The sequence below is a fragment of the Procambarus clarkii genome, chromosome 5 (genome assembly GCF_040958095.1).
Source record: "Procambarus clarkii isolate CNS0578487 chromosome 5, FALCON_Pclarkii_2.0, whole genome shotgun sequence".
Taxonomy (NCBI): Eukaryota; Metazoa; Arthropoda; class Malacostraca; order Decapoda; family Cambaridae; genus Procambarus; species Procambarus clarkii.
In genome coordinates, this window is record NC_091154.1 from 39650078 (window position 1) to 39668098 (window position 18021).

Consider the following 18021-nt stretch of genomic DNA (forward strand, 5'->3'; position numbering starts at 1 on the left):
TAACATCTAAATACTTTGGTGGGACTTTGTTCAGTTTTGTTTCGTTTAGTTTTTCATAACCTGCATATTTACTTTTAACAATTCTTTCAAACCACTTTTTCATTGCATATTGTAGCTTTTTTAGTGTCAGATTTTACAATTGATACACAATTCAACATTTCTGAAGACACTAGCTTTTCATTTTTTAATTAAAATTTAACCATGCAATATTTTTTATTACCATTATTAAAAAAATTGATGTCCAGAAAAAAATGATGGGACTAAAAAAATTGCCAAATTTATTAACTTTTTATATAAAAAATTATAATCACATTCTCAAGGTTGAGCACAATTATGAGGGACAAAGTTTGGTGCATTTGGGTCTTGGTGCATTTCAGTTAACTGAAAAGCTTTTGGATAACTTCACTGTACATAGTTGACACTGGTTATTTCCATAGTTCACTAACTGCCATGTTCACAATTAACTAAATTTGCTTTAGTATTTTTTCCTCGTGAATTGCCTTCATATGTACAGTTGCTTACTAAATACCTATTCAGTACATGCATAGTTTTATCTGGCAGTGCAGCGCTGACACTTCACTGCTTGTTGCCATTCCCTGCTTCACATCCGATGTGCATTGTGTATTTTGAGGCCAATTCAATTCTCGGTAATGCCACAGAGGGGAGTGAAAATCATTCTGTTGAGTTGCTGTTAACAAACTCAAATGTCACTAGCTCTACCATCTGCATGCTGGTAAAAGTATAATACAAACAGTTTAAGATCTTGGTAAAAATTAAGCCAAATTAAGAAAGTATGGTGATGGGCTGGCAATAATTCAAAGCTGAAAATAGTGATAACATAGTGATAACATTCCCTCTGCTGCCCTTCTCTAGGGATTGAACTCCCTTAACTTATCCTCATACTTTAGTGTTCTCAATTCTGATATGGGACTTGTGAACTTTTGTGTTTCATAAGGTGCAAATTCCATGCATGTGCAAGACTGGTATTAGTCTCCCACATGCTGTGTATTTGGTCCTGAAAGAATTCTTATTTAGATTTTTAAATGCGATTTATATGTTTCATAGTTTCCAATATATTGCTAACATTATCCTGTTTACATGCACATCCTGTGTTAGTGTAGGAATTGCATCTACTCCTAAGTTTCTTGTTGTTGATTATTGTAGTAGTTTTCCTCATAGTTTAGATTCCATCTGGTCTCCTGTTTCACTGTTCCATCTTAATTACTTTGCACTTATTTTTAATGAACTCTAAAAGCAGTTTTTAATGCACATTTTCCAGGATACTGTGTCCTAGACAGTCCTAAACTCCTCCAACAAAGCTGTTGACTCCTTACCCCTGCTTTCATACAGGGTAGTTGTCAATTTACCTCCAGGGGGAGCGTCATAGTTCCCTTTTGTCGGCTTTCTCTTTTTATGCACTGGCCTGGAGTGGGATTGCTTGTTTTTTCTGTACTTGGCAATTGGCAACTCTTCCTTTCTGGTAAGGAAGGTTTTGTCAGATATTTAGTGAGTGAGCAACCTGGTTTCCTTTAACCCCTGCTTGTTTGAATATGAAGTCTCCTCTTGTATACCTCAAATGTGGTCTACTATAGTCATGACATTCTTGTGCTTCACAGGGTTCTTTCAGTTTTATCTTTGTGTGACATCAGAGCTGGATTTCTCTCTCTCTCAGAGTTAAATTTGACTTTTGTGTCCTGATTGCAATACTAGCAGGTTCTCTCTTCCTACTAACTGGTAGGCAAGTCTTTATTCTCTGTGAAGTGGCTTTCAGTTTGCAGAACCACCTCCCCACAGTTCTAGAGTGAAGAGAGGTTTCTCCTGCCATTACTATAGATTTGGTGAGGAAACATCCAAGATTCTCTCAAGCCAACCACATACTGTATACTCTCTTATGTGTGGTAATGATTTTGCAATTCCACATCCAATCCTCTTCTGTTCCAGCTGATTTCCAGACTTAAATCACCTGGTCAAGTTGGCCAAGTTCCCTGCCTGCCAAGAGCACTTCACTCATCCGCAGGTAAGTAGAGAGTTTTGCTGGAGGAGTATGGTTATTTGCCCGTCTTTGTGTCTGTGTCTGCCGCAGCTGCAATCTAGCTGAAGGTGCTCATGCCGATTCTTTGAGATTCAGTGGCCGACTTCTACATTACTAGTCTTTCCTGTAGGTGTGCACTTTTGGGCCTGTTTGAGGAGTGTACTTGGACACTCTTGCTGTTGCTCTTTATCCACTTTTTGTTTTTCTGTAGAGATAGTCCAGCGGGTGTTGGAAGGTGCATTTTGTTTAAAATCATTGTACAGTACCAGGTCTTTTCCATCTCTTCCCAGGGAAAACAGTTATGGGGTAGGTCTGTTTTAGCTCATGTATGTATGCCGGTTTCTCAGGTGAGTACAGTACTTACGACCTACTAGAAGGAGATCTTTGGCAGACTACTTACTGTCTTCTCGTCAGCCTTTATATAGTGGGACCCAGTGATAGCGTGGCTTCTCAGAAAGCTTAGGCTAATAAAGCTGGACTGCACAGGTGCTCTTCTAGGGGTTGAGTTTATCCCTTCCTCCTCCCATTGTCTTGCTTGGCAGTGCACAGAAATTTACTCCACACCCACATTTAGTAGATGGAAAAGGGTAGGGGGGAAAGGGGTGTTGGTTGGCTAATTGCTGTGACCCATACTTAAAGTAACCTGTACAGAGAGGAAATTTCCACCTGAGCTAGACATCTTTGGTCTTCCTTAACCCATTGGTTGTGGCACCCTTTGTAACATTAGTTCTCATATGAAACCGTTAGAAACAGTAAACATATAAAAAAAAAGCTTTCAATTCTAATAAAAGTATTGCCTTTTCAACTATACAATTAAAAATACAACAATTTATATAGTAAATAAATATATACTATTGGAAGAAGATATGGCACAAACACCAGGCCGTGTGTGATCCCAATATTGTATGCATATTGGGATCACTTGGTGTTACGGTTACCATATTTTGTATTGCTTTGTTTTTAACTAAAAATATTTTGGTATTTTAATTGTATAGATGAAAGAGCAAGTTTGTATGAAAAACATTATATATATATATATATATATATATATATATATATATATATATATATATATATATATATATATATATATATATATATATATATATATATATATATATATATATATATATATATATATATATATATATATATGTCGTACCTAGTAGCCAGAACTCACTTCTCAGCCTACTATTCAAGGCCCGATTTGCCTAATAAGCCAAGTTTTCCTGAATTAATATATTTACTATAATTTTTTTCTTATGAAATGATAAAGCAACCCTTTTCTCTATGTATGAGGTCAATTTTTTTTTATTGGAGTTAAAATTAACGCAGATATATGACCGAACCTAACCAACCCTACCTAACCTAACCTAACCTATATTTAAAGGTAAGGTAAGGTTAGGTAGCCAAAAAAAGCTAGGTTAGGTTAGGTTAGGTAGGTTAGGTAGACGAAAAAACATTAATTCATGAAAACTTGGCTTATTAGGCAAATCGGGCCTTGAATAGTAGGCTGAGAAGTGCATTCTGGCTATTAGGTACGACATATATATATATATATATATATATTTATTTTTGTTTCTAACCATGGTATAAAAATATATGGTGCAAACAAATGATCCAAAGAGTGCTGCAGTCAAAGGGCTAAAATATAATTCAGAGTTAAGGCCTTGACTATCTATGAAAGTTCATCTCTGCACAAGCCACTTTATAACAAAAAAAAAATCATTAGGCCCTCTACTCTACTATTGAAGTTAAAAGTTTTGGAGCCTACAAAGAACCTAATTCTTAACCACAAATTTGGAAAAGTAAATTTTTCATAAGTAGCATTGCAAAAATATTTTCAAGTATGACCAGGGAGGTTGAAAAATACCAATGTATTACTTCCATTGTCTAAAACTAGGTAATAAACCTAGTATTGTACCTGAACAGTAATTAACAGGTGTTTGCTGTACTACATGTGGTTAGTTCTATAATTTGCACGCAAGTCCAAAAATTTTTATTGCTCGAATACATGGCACATCAGAGTTGTTAACACATTCTTGATCAACTATTTAATCACAAGCAAAACAAACCATTAGTATTTCAAAGTAGTCTTTTACGAGTGCTGGGGTACAAATATTTGACCATTGTACTAGTTGAAAACCCATCTAAAACACAGTTATACTTAATATCCATTGTTTTAGTATTTCAATATATTGCACAAAAGTTAGATACTCTTAAGTATCCACCATCTTAAGAACATGTAGAAAATTATTACTTATTGTACAACCCTGTGAGTTTATGTAAAACCATTAAGGGACCAATTGCCCTTGCATGTTTAAAGATGTATGGTACTTCCATACTTTTTATCTCTGGTCATCTACATTTTGTACACTATTAATTGAGGCATCATGTCTGCCACAGTGCTGAGGAAATCTTGTTGGGCCTAATGTGATGGTGGAGGTTGTAGACGATGTTGATGTGTCAGTGGAACCTCTTGAGGCCATTGTCCCTCGTCCTGGACTATCATGGAGAATTTCCTTCCATCCTACTCTTTTAGTACTTGATGAATCTACTTTACAAATATCAGGCGTTACTGTAGACCACTTTGGTTCTTGGTAAGGAGCACCCAGAGATCCCATTTGTCCACTAATACTGTTATGTCTAGTGCAGTCTTTATCAATGGCTCTCGATCTGGCATAATACACGGGAAATTCATGTGCTTGTCCATACACAATTCTATGAGGCTCTGGTGTGTGAAGCTGAGGGCTACCATATAGACTATTCTGGCAACATATATCTGTCTGCATTTCAATAAAAGGTGGGTGAAGAGAGTGCGCATTGCTGGGAGTGTAGTTGTGGGCCGAGTGGGAGCGCTGGAGGGCATTGTACTGTGATGTCTTTAGGCAACTTCTACGAGGCTGAAGTGTAGCATATCCCATGGGAATATCTGAAAGATAGTTACTCGATTCACAATTTCATTATGATGGAAACATTACAACTTCCAAAATCTCAACTTATTTATTACTTGCTTACATGTCACGTCACCTCTGCAATTGTTTGATAAACTTTACCATGACATTAATTTACGATGATGACCAAACCACACGTCAGAAAATGATGAAGAAACGATGATGTTTTGTTCCATCCTGGACCATTCTCAAATTAGTTAATGGAAAGAGTGGAAGAGACATATATACAACAAAAGAAAGTGAGATGCATGATGAGGAGCAAGTAAGACTAAGAGAATCTTGTAAAGTTATAAATACGACAGAAAAGCAGGAAGGAAAAATAAAGAAAAAATGAGAGGCCAAATAGTGAAGAAGAAACCTAGAAATGTAAGGGAAAGAGGCTAAAGGGGGGCAGCTCAAGTCAAATTACGTTTGTTAAGAAGATTAGAGCATTTAAGTGTATACTGTGAAAGGGAAGAGTCAACTGTAACAGAGCCAGGACTAAGGTTCAGGTCAGGCATGTGTATCAGAGTCGATTCAATATAACGGCATCTGCGAAGCATAGAGGCAGGAAGGATTGTTTTAGACGACCAATCTATAGGATGATTACAGTCCCTAACATGACAAGAGAGAGCATTGAGTCTGCAGACTTAACACTTCTTTTGTGTAAATTAAGTTTGTCATTCATTGTACAGCAAGTTTCACCAAAGTATTGGAGAAGACAAGATGGACCGGAATAGACACGAGCAGCAATATGAGCCAGATTACTACGAAGTGTGTTAATTTGTTGAAAGGCAAGTTTTACATAGAGGACAAAGGGTATTAGTGTGATTTTTTAGTTCTGATATAAAGGGAAGGCAGTGTTAGAAACAGGTTTTGGATTTTAGAAATTTCTTTTAGCCTGAGAAAAAAGGCACAGTTGATAAAATAAAGGGTAACCAAGGCAAGATAGACTTATAAAAAGAATTTCAGATTCAGGAAACCGAAGGTCACTAATGCGTAGGGCCTGGAGAAAGAGAGACATAAGAATACTTTTCTTAACAGAAGGGGGGGTGGTAAGAGAAGTAGTAATGTACATACCACTCTGCAAAGGTTTGCAGTAAACAGAGAGAGAAACCAGAGACATACTTGCAAAAATGATCTTGGAGAGAATTAGATTCCTATTCAACTTTGACAGAATGGGTCAGATTGTTGAGAGAGGAGAGGAAAGACTAAAAAAGACTAGTCATTTGGCCAAAGAACAAAAATTTTCATTTAATGTGTTATAAAGAATATTTAAGAAGCTGTTTTGTGTACGTCATAGCAAGCAATAATTCTTAAATGGCTAATTCTAGAATTTGGTCCCATTTCACAATTGTAGATTCAGTACATCAGCTAAAACCTATAGTATTTACTACTGTTTAGTTTATTATATATAAATAACCTTGTACTTCTTAACATCAGTATAAACAAAGACAGTTCTTGCATTCACATTTTGAATGATAATGGCTGGAACAAAGTATTTATTCACCTGTTACTAATGACTGTCTGCAGTTGATGTCACAACATCCTGGGGTAGATGTTGAAAGCTGAGAAGGATTTAGACTCGAATGTAATGATGACACTTGCTTATGAGGTTGGCTTCCATTTGGGAATTGTGACTGTTGGCAATATGGCAAGGCTTGTTGATAATGCTTGTGTTGTTGTTCTAACTGCTGCTGAATGTGTGGCTGGCCATGGAATATAACTTGTGTGGTTTGCCTTGCCGGGTGACATGAAGCCAGGTTTGGGTGCGAGTGATCTGGCGAAAAACCATACGAGTCACTGCTCTGCTCAGATGATACAGATACTTGATCTTCTGAGTATGGTTTAAGTAATTCTTGCTTGTGGAGTGAAGAATGATGACTACTGGAGGTCATTGGGCATACATCAGGGTTATTTGAAGAATGGCCAGCTGCATTGATTTCTTTCACAATTTGATTTTCTCGCTTTGGAGGGCTACTGGAAGCAAGCAGACCATGTGTGTTTTGTGGAATTAATTCATTCTTTTCAGGAGGAATTCCATCATTCTGTACATTAATTCCTCCATTCAGTAAAGGACTTGAACTTTTTATTGATTGTGGTGTGGCATGTGGTTCTGGAGGTCTTCCAGTGATGGGTGTATTGACTACATCGGACTGATTGCTGCCGTCTGCTCTTGTTTTACACTCGATAGACTGAAAATTTAACATTCATTAATAGGGTTTTATAAAAGGAAATAAAGGTAAAATTAATGTATAGTGATGATCTTCATCCAGGTCTGTATAATGAAGTTCGTCCACAATGAACGTAGTTTGTACTGAAGATCATGTGTACTGAAAATATTGAATAATGAGAATCTTGTGGTGAAAATCATGTGAAAAAGATGAGAAAAGCTCTCTTGTGGTGCACTGTAAAGAAATTTGATCGTAGAACACCGTCAATCTCACCTTATATGGTGGAGGAGGGACATCACTCATTGAGGCAAGTGGCATCTCATCACCTTGGGCAGCACCTCCAAATGTTGGTGTGTAAGCATCTAAGGTAGTTGTCTTGCTTGAAGAAGCTAAGATAATTTAAGGCTTAATACATTGTGGGGAAAATATATACATTACTGATTTTTATGTAATATGGCAATGCATTGTAGCAAAAAAATATAAAAAATTTTGTACACCAGGATTAGAGCCTTCTTTTTTCATGGCTCATCTTAAGCTGTACCTCGTTAGTTTTCCCTGTAATATGACCCATAAATTTATTTACAACCCGGTCCCCAATTACTGCTAGGTGAACAGTCCCAGGAATGATGCCCAGTCGACCCTTCCTGCCATGGGCTCAAGGCTGGCCAAAACTGATGGCAAGCCTTCCATTTGATGATTATTATTATTATTACTGTAAGTATTATTATTTGATAATGGACGAGAACAGGACAGACTAAAATGTACTAGTGGTTATTTTTAATTTGTTCGAACTTTAATACTATATTGTGACGTTCATCATAATTATATAGGATAGATTATATGTTACTATACTTATAAATACCTTGCACTGATGTAATCAGATTTTTATATATACTGTACTTACCAGACCAAAGGGCCATTATTTAATTACAAAACTATTTTATGTCCTGAGTATTCAATTAACCTCTGTCTAATATTCTTTCAAATGATTGGGCACCATTCCTTCACTCTGTTCTCATATCCCAGTTCTTAGTCTGTTTCCTTATCAGTTCCGAGTGCTACATACACACACTTAGCATTTTTCTAATACAGTATTTATTTTACCTTACCTTCACTTCTCAGCGTATTGATCACTTTCTTGCATCCTCATTTATCCATGGCCTCAAATGACCTATTCTTGCATACTCACTTACCTGGAATTATATCCAGCCACATGTTACCATCATCATGCCTGTCAGTGCCAGCATTGTATGAACTTTGACTACTGGAGAGGCTTCTAAATTTTGTTTTTTTTTGGCCCAACTCTGCCAGCAACATTTGCTATCCCATGGAATATTAAAAGCTAATTTTAAATATTTTCCTTGAAGAGGACACAGTCACACTCATGTTACAGTATATGGCATACTGTATTTAAGGATAATTTTGTGTTGAAGACCAGCATTGAGCATACACAAACTCGAGGGAACCTTTCACTATTATTAAATCTGATAATACCTGACCTACCTGCCACTACCACTGTTGCTACACTATAATGTAATCATGCATTTCATAATTTTTGAAAGATATACTGTACTGTATTATACGTAAGAATAAAGTAATCACTCATACCTCGACTCACCCAGATATAAGGGCGAGTCCTTTGTGCTATGATGAAGAATCTATTGTTTTTCCCTGTCTAACTGTGAAGAGTGCACACTTGCAAGTCAATTCACACCACTATATCTTATTGGAATAAATATTGAAGCCATACAATGGAACTACATTCTTGAGATTTCATTGTGCACATCTTATATGGCATCAATGGCAGAAGTACATCATTTTCACCATCAAACCTAAATTTGAAGGTTGTAATCCATTTTTTACATTAATTTTCAATTTTGTTATCCTGAAAACAATTAAATTTGTATATATAAAAATATATAAGTTCCATGTTAACTGTAGGTAGTAACTGAGTGATTGTAACCTATCCACCGCTGCCCACTGGATGGGAGGCGGTGTGCAGGACAAACATATAAATTGTGACACTAGCTCTCCACATATGTTAGTTGCTTAATTTAGAACCTGTACTTGAGGTCGATCTCGAACCCATTGTTGATGTGACGACTTATACTGAATTTTGTAACTAGCTCATCAAGATTGTAACTTGCTTAGCTAAATGAATTGTGGGGGTTCAGTCCCTGAGCCCATTATGTGCCTCTGTAACCCTTTCCACTACCACCCACAAGATGGGTAGGGGGTGCATAATAAATGAACTAAACTAACATGTTGCAATCACACAGTCAGTCACCCCCTTCTCAGGCTCCACACAGCCATACATACCATTATCATTCATTCAGTGCTCAGTTACCCCTCTCAGGTCCCACACAGCCATACGTACCCGCAATACTCATCATAGGCAGTTGCGGGCACACCGCTTACGTCCGAGACCAGTCCTCCAAGTTCTGAATTACCTGATAAATTTCTTTTTATGGCTTGACGTTTGACAAAGCAAACAATTATCGAGATATTGAGAACAAGAAGGGCAGTTCCAGTAAGAGAGATGAGGAGCAGGATCAGGCGAGGAACCCGAGACTCCTGACCATCCACAGTACTGCCACTCACTACTTCTTCCATCATGCCTGAAAAAAAAAATTATGTCACCCATAATATATGAGAATGTAAAATGGGGGAAAAATGAGTTAATGTAATAGATTAAGATACACGTTATTAGCACGTGGTACAACTTTACTCGTGTCCCTTCACTGATTAATATTTTTTTTTATTTATCATGATTTATTAGTTAAATTGTAGAATAAATGTACAGTACCTTTAAGTTGTGGAAAGTTGCTTCAAGATATTATTCTAGAGCTCCCACAGGTATATCTATATGGTGTGTTTAGGAGGTTCATGATTGGAGTCTGCCATGATAATAAATATCACCAGAACCACAGGTACTATAGTTTCCTTACAGAGATGCTATATAGTTTTGAAATCAATGGAAACACCCTCCATTCAGCCAAAAATAAAAAAAATAAATTCTGCCAACGCACTAGACTTCTACAGATTGCCAGTGATGTTACACTCTTAACCACCTATGGGAATTCTGGTTACCATCATCCAATCATATACCATGCTTGCCTTTAGACAACAGTACCTTTTATAACGAAAGGTACACACACATCCAGACTCAAGCAAATAGTGCATAAATTGAAAAAGGGAACTTGACTAAACAACGCACACACATTGTTTGCAAGACAGTGCTCCTGACCATCGGGTCGGTGAGAGTATAATACGGTACGTGAAAAAAGTACCTCTATTTAATTTTTGTTGCTGCTTTAAATTCTTCATACTGTACCAATAATCAGGTCAAAGTTCCTAACTCTAAAGGCCTCTAGGGTTTAGACTAGATTTAGGCTAGATTAGTACAGTATAGAGTAGAGGAGAGGGAGCATAATTAGACACTACCAGAAACCACAGTGTCAACCACTTTGTTGAGGTGTCCTGGACGAATGCCATCTATGCCATCACTTGCAGCCTGAAGTGAGGCCTCTTACTCCATCACTATTTGCCCCAAGGAAAATACTGCATTATGCGCTTCATAAAGTCATATGATTAGGTTATTAGTAACATTGTGGCTTTTGTTTCCTTACAGTAATAAATAGAGAAACCTGGATTTGAAAAAAACTCCTCTGAAATGAGTTTCAGAATTGTTGCAAAGCCGAGTAAAATCTAGCAAGAACTTCCTAATTTGACATCTGCACGAAGATATGACATCAAGAAGGGAGACCCTCCTTGCTCAATTAAACTAAGTCTTTACCCACCTACCAGGCATGGATACTGTTATGGCCGGTGAGCTGTAATCCGAGTTGCCTCTTTCATTGTAGGCCGAAATGGCAAAGGAATATTCAAAGCCAGGAGTTAGGCCCTTGATGGTGGTACTGGTCGAGTTGCTGCCAGGGACATCCACAAGCTGTGTGTGGATTAATATAAATGGAATAATGGTAATTCTGGTTAATAATGTAAATACTGTATCAGATATACCCAGTTTTGGATTGTATCTCTTGGTACTTACTTCATATTCAAGAGCACTTGAAGCTCGGTACATTATTCTGAAGCCCACAGGCTTGGCTCCGTGGTTGTCATTCCTCCATGTCACGACAGCAGTGTTGGTGGAGACGGTTGTCACCTGCACAGGAAATTGACAAGCAAGTTGAGAGGCAACCAATATTGGATCACAGTAAAATTGTTTAAATAATTTAACAAAAAATCTACACTAGCACCACCAGTGCATGCTTAATGTTACTGATAATTGATTATTAACATTGCTGACACCCAAATATTCACTGCTTACAAACAAGGATCTTGGAATACTGGGCACAAGAGGTGGACTGAGGCTGAAGGTAGTTGTGTAGGAGCCACGGGAGTTGTGAGAAGTGCAGCTGTAGTTTGTGTAGTCTAGTTTATTCACATCTCTGATCTCCAGTAGAGATGACCACTCCATCACTGTGTCCACCAACTGGTAAAATAAAGTAAGAAATTCAATGGGAGAAGGTAGTTTAGTGATCTCATTAAAGGACAATACGAATGTCTATTATGATAACAAATAATTAGAATAAATTTTGTTATAAAATATCACAATGCACAGCGAGAAATATTAATTTATTATTAATTTATCAATCCATCTAAATAGCTATCTTTACACATTTTCATGCAGTTTGTGCAAATAGGCAACTCAATTCTTCATTGAGCAAAATTAATAATTAATTTAAAAGCATAAAATCCTAACCAATAGATCCTTCTTGCTTGTCAAGCAAAAATCCCAACCAATAGATCCTTCTTGCTTGTCAACATTTTCAACGACTAACTTGTTCTGTGAAAATTGATTTAAAACTAAGCGGTATCTGACGTTGCTGACGTTAGCTCACTTTACCTTCACCTGCCGTCTCATGTTAGTGTCCACTATATGTTTCATTATGTTATATACATTCGTATTAACATTCATGAGACACACACACACTCACAAATTTGTTCATGCTGAGGTCAGTGTCTCAAATTCACCATTTATGTATTTACTGTATCACCACAATAATTATATACTGTACTGCATACATAATATGTATATCAAGTCATAAGAGGCTGGGGTTACATTTGCAAATTATGATTATAAATGGAACTGGCTTTATATGCAGTAATACATCGAATTACTAGACTTTATAGCTTTTTAACCCATTAGCATTTATCAGCATATAATAAAGTTTATCTGGTGATATTTTGAAAGTACTGTACTGTAATTTGTATTTTTATAACAATTGCAAAAGTTATTTTTTATTTATTATTTTATAAAATATCTTGGATATTATACATACTGGTCAAAGATTATATTATGGGTTAGAAAGCCATAAATGGTATTTATCCAATGTTTGTAACCAATAATTCCTATTATAATAATTTTTTCTATATGTAACCCCCCTCTCTTTGGCCGAATTTCATAGTGAAATTTGTTTCAACTAAATGACTGACAACTACAAAGAGATTTCAGATTTCAAGACTAAGAAATTTCAGCCTTATTACCAGAATTTCTTAAGATCTAACCCATTAAATGTTATTTTTTAAAAGTAGGGCGGGCCTAAAATGCTGTAAGTGAACCAGGCCCATCAACTTTCCTGCAGTGATCTAGCCTTGCATCCTGATGAAGAGGGCGAGTAGCTCTTGTCTGAAAAGTATGCGTTAAAAACTCTAGGTTCGCCAAAGCGAGGTTGTAATTTCCAGTACAAAATTAATCTAGAATTCTAGATTATTTAGCCCCATTGTATTCTAATAACTTTACTGCTCGACATAATTATGGCTCATATGAAAGAGATAAATTTAACCTGTGGTACGTGGATGGAATACTTTTTGTTGTTAGAGAGCACTAGGCCATCAGCAGTGGTCCATCTGAAGACTGGTGATGGTGCTGCCCAGACACGACAGTCCAGACGACCTGTCTGTCCTATGGCAGCCCGGGACCCGAACACTGCCACGCCTGTGTCATCAGCCACTGCTGCTGGGGCTTCTGTTGCACCATAATGAAATACAGTACAATTAAGATAATTGGTGAGGTAAGCTTTCAAGTAACTACAGTATTGTTTTCAGCAACCAACATGAAAGTTTTGAATCGTGTGTTATTTTAGGTGTTTTTCTCTTTTTAGTTACTAATCATACATGAAATATGCATTTTAAATGGAATAATACAGTAGAGAACCTTTTGGAATTCATACTGCTATTATTATATTAAGCATATGCTACATCACAGAGTGGGGAGGTGTTTAGTTTAGTTCACTTATTATGCACCTGCACACCCCACCCCACCCCCCATCCAGTGGGCAGCAGTGGATAGGTTAAAATCACTTAGTTATTACCTACAGTTAGCAAACTGGGGATATTTGGTTAAGATTTCTGGTAGCAAATCATTTTGAATTAAATATTTACACATCTTTGGAATATTTTTTATAGAATTGTCTCTGAATTAATGTATCTTTTTGCATTCCATCACATAGTGACAGAGGGTGTGCGAATAATTTTGTTGACACAGTTTACATTTGGTCAGGTCTACATCAGCAGATAATGAGAATTCCCAGAGATACTTGTAACCGAGTCTAAGCCAAGTAGTAGTAACATCTAGAAGTCTGCTGATTTTATTGGATGATCCATAGATGTGTGGCTCCTGTTGCATGATAGTATTATGATACATGGAATTACTGGTGTTGATTTCACTTTGCCTCAGAGCTACAAGATTTTGATGAAGTTCTTAAAGTGTACTATTGCTCATTATAACTTTCATGAATGCTGTGTATGGGAGAGTGGTTGGTAAGGTGGTGCGTGCATGTGCTGATTGGTAGCTGATCTTCAGCTCTCTGCTTCCACCTCTCAAACTTCAGTTATCTAATGTAGAGTTTCTCCAGATTTGGGCTCTGTTATACCTATATAACAGAGCTGTATGCATGTAGTCTGCTTCCCCTTTTTCATGTTTTAACATTCTGACACTGGCAAAATATTTACAATGTATGTATGTATGTACTCACCTAATTGTACTTACCTAATTATGCTTGCGGGGGTTGAGCTCTGGCTCTTTGGTCCCGCCTCTCAACTGTTAATCAACAGGTGTACAGGTTCTTGAGCCTATTGGGCTCTATCATATCTACACTTGAAACCGTCTATGGAGTCAGCCTCCACCACATCACTTCCTAATTCATTCCATTTGTCAACCACTCTGACACTAAAAAAAGTTCTTTCTAATATCTCTGTGACTCAGAGATATTTAATAATGTATGTATGTACTGTATGTATATATGTATGTAGCTATATGTATGTAGTCTGCTCCCCCTTTTTAATTTTTTAACATTCTGACACTGGCAAAATATTTACAATGTTTCAGCTCATTTTCATGTATGTATTTGGGTACTTGGTTTCCACCTCTCCTATTGTTCGTGTACAATAATAGGAGTACACGAACTTCTATTGGTTAAACAGTCTTGGTCTGTCATGTTTATTCCTTGAGAATTTTGTATGTGATAATCGTTTAATGTTTGTAATACTGTACCTAAATAATCCATGTGAACATTTGTGTCGTGATTTTTGTTCACATTCAGGCATGTGAGTACGTACAGTATAAGTGTTTCTGTGTGACTAGCTTGCAAGTTGGCAACCAGATACGGGTTCCAATGACTTACAGCTTCAGAGAACACTTTCTAATGACAAATTTTTTTTTTTTTTTTCAATGGTTTTTCCCCAAGGCAAAAGGATATTTTGGTTATTTCTGATTTAATAGTTTATGTAGATTTTGAAAAGACATTACAATAATTACAATTCATGAAAAATTGCAGCACATGACTACTGTTTTTGAGCCAATATTACATTAAATAAAATGGAGTGTTTAATGGGACTCAAAGTGATTTGAAATGTAATTAAAATAAGATTTAATAATTTTTGTTGGTTCAGAAGCACATGTACCTGCAGTTTTCTAATTACTTTACTTATACTTCATCCACTCACTAAGATTCCTCAAGTACACAAACAAAATGCCCGAACCATCTTGCCCAAAACGCTGTGGGTACTAGTGGCTTTAAGCATAGTATATACTAGCTCAACCTAGAAATCCAACATTCTGTTTGTAACTCATTTTGTATGTACCGCATGTACTTTTATATGAATAAAAATTATTATTATTATTATTATTATTATTATATTGTATAGCTAGTTCTTGGCAAACTCAAAACTCTTCATATACAGTAGTTGTCACATAACTGTAGTCAAATGCTGATGTACTAATGTATGTATATATAAAAAAAAAAAAAAAACTCACGTGTGACAACAACAGCAGTGAAGACTGGAGGCGGAGAGGACACAATGTTGGAAGCAGAGCACATGTAGATGCCTGTATCTTCCCTGGATGCCCACTCCACCACTAAGCGAGCCTCCCCCTCGCCCGTGGCAAGTAAAGTCACCGAACTGTGGTTGAAACAACCATGATATAAGTACAGTACTGTATGCAGATGAAGAGTCACAATAACGTGGCTGAAAAATGTTGACCAAACCACACACTAGAATACAGTACTGTATTTGGATTAAAGTCTATAGGGTGTTGTACTACAAGAATTTATTATAAATCATTATTACTGACCTTGTACAATGCTGGTTACATAATCCTAGTTCATTTAGGATAATGTAATACCACATTATTAAGGAAGTTACTAATGTATAACAATTAAAGCACAAAGTGGCTTAAGTTAGTGTATGCCAACTTGCAAGTGCAGCAGGTTTAAGAAATGTATTCTTAAACCTAACTTTTATCAAACCAAAAAGAGCATTCTGTAATCTAACATAATACTATCCATCCCAGACCATAATATATCCCTGGGCTGCAGGGACGTTGAGCCCCAAAATCATCACAAGGTATCCAAATGACCTGAGGTTGTCTTGAAAAATAGAAACAGTAAATTGTAAATGGGGAGACTTGACTAGATAATCATCTTTATAATACATGTGTTGTTGAATTGCAGGCAATGCCAAGACTATAGGAAGTGTGCACCCTATCAATCACTCCCATGAATTTAAATAAAGTTTCTATAAATTCCATAAGAGAACAAATTGAGTGAACTGGCAGAAATTACAATTACAGGTACTGGTCTTATGTGCTAGTTGTGCCACTTTGGTTAGGAATGACATCATATATGCAGGTTTCCTCACCCAGGCCAGCACCATCATTTCTCATATACAGTACAATATATTATTTTATTAGCAAGCTAAGGGCTACAGTAGATGTGTGCTGCTCCCTATTTTATAGGAGGGATTATAGAGTATGAGTTCACCTAATATCCTCATCTTGGATGGCCATGCATGGGATGCAAGTCTAGTTTTACTAGTCTGGGGTTCTTGTCTACAGCTGATCCTGGCAGTTTGCCGTTGTGTCTTATCAGGAGGTCCCCCAGTCCAAGCAAAAGCAACCCACCTGGTGTTGTCATCGTCCTTAGTCCAGGTAATGTTAGGAGCAGGATTGCCGGTAGCAGAGCACAGTATGGTGGCAACCCCGTCCTCGTCTACCACCACTCGCTCTGCTGCCAACACATCCTCTGGTCCGTCTGTTGACCACACCTATTCTTAGTCAATATCAATAGTCTCAGACAATTGTCACAAATTCTAGGCAGAATTATCAACAGCTACGTTGCATTTTGCATTTCATTTATAAACACAATAAATCAAGCACTGTGCAGTTTAGCAGATGATTCAAGAGTTATAACTAGCTAATACTATTGGTACAAGTGCCAGGATGAACAACCCAGCAGGCGGTCCGTCTAATTACCACAAGCTACACAAGCTTCAGAAAGCTTCAGAAAGCTTATGTTAGTAATGAATAAATATGATATATTTACTCATTATAATGTTGGTGCTGAATGTACAACACGAGAAAACATAATTTTAATCTGAAAAAGTATATTTTTATTAAGAAATTAGACGAAAATAAAGAGCTGGTGACGCCAAATAAAGTCGACGATCCAAGCGTCGGTTAGGTTAGGTTTGGTTTGGTTAAGTTAAGTTAGGTTAGGTTAGGTTAGGTCAGCCTAACCTATCATAATTATTCATTACTAACGTATTGCCAGGAAGCTTTGTGAAGCTTGTGTAGCTTGTGGTAATTAGACGGACCCCCCAGCAGGTTTTCTTCCTATTGGGGTGTGTTGTACATGCTGCTATGGCGGTATGTCCACTCACAAGATGAGTGGCGCTGCCCAATAAACTCGCCCCTCGGGGCAAAATTTAAAAACAAAAATACTATTGCTATATATAAACATTGAAGTTGAAAATGAAATACAGTATTTGAAGACAGACACAAGACGTTGATGGTGAAGGAGGAGTTGATAGCCGAGTGGTCATCGCTGGCTACCACAGTGTAGTTGCCGGCTATCTGACGGTGTACCCTGGGAAGGAGCAGTTCTCCTCCACCGTCGTGGTCAGGTCCTCCAACCGTTCCAGGTCCCCTCCACCACCTGTACCTGTCCGCACCATGTCATAAACCTCATCAACTAGACACGAAGTTAAAGGCAAAGTCATACCTGCCATGCACACATTAATATGTTAGAGCTATATTGAGGTCACCTCAAGATCGAACTACTGATCCTCGCTAAGATGCAACCTCACAACAGTTGCCTAACTCCCATGCATCTATTTACCGTTAGTGAACAGAGTCCATCAGGCGAAAGGAAACTTGCCCAACATTTTTGTCCCACCTGACGACTGAACCCCGTACTACCGAGACCTTATACATACTGTCTACTCAAGTGTTCTTGTACATAGTGCACCTCAAAATCTACTCATTGTAGCTTACTGCAGTCTACTTAGAACTGGTCTGTATAAAACATTCTTTGCCATG

General features: G+C 37.2%; 1 protein-coding gene across 2 annotated transcripts in view; it reads right to left on the bottom strand.

The window, feature by feature from the left end:
* Nucleotides 1-4016: 4016 nt before the first annotated feature.
* LOC123766211 (nephrin) overlaps nucleotides 4017-18021 on the bottom strand; it is a 201693-nt gene continuing 187688 nt past the window's right edge. Inside the window, exons 14-24 of one of the 2 annotated variants that reach the window (XM_069301585.1) lie at nucleotides 17481-17644; nucleotides 16606-16735; nucleotides 15460-15605; nucleotides 12989-13170; nucleotides 11470-11634; nucleotides 11191-11304; nucleotides 10944-11088; nucleotides 9590-9757; nucleotides 7413-7528; nucleotides 6476-7160; nucleotides 4017-4964 (exon numbers count right to left, since the gene is read on the bottom strand). In XM_069301585.1, the coding sequence (XP_069157686.1) occupies nucleotides 4381-4964; nucleotides 6476-7160; nucleotides 7413-7528; nucleotides 9590-9757; nucleotides 10944-11088; nucleotides 11191-11304; nucleotides 11470-11634; nucleotides 12989-13170; nucleotides 15460-15605; nucleotides 16606-16735; nucleotides 17481-17644 (2599 nt within the window). In that variant the 3' untranslated portion in view covers nucleotides 4017-4380. Of the gene's footprint in view, nucleotides 4965-6475; nucleotides 7161-7412; nucleotides 7529-9516; nucleotides 9758-10943; nucleotides 11089-11190; nucleotides 11305-11469; nucleotides 11635-12988; nucleotides 13171-15459; nucleotides 15606-16605; nucleotides 16736-17480; nucleotides 17645-18021 lie in introns of those variants that run through there. The other variant, XM_069301592.1, reaches the window with a different exon arrangement.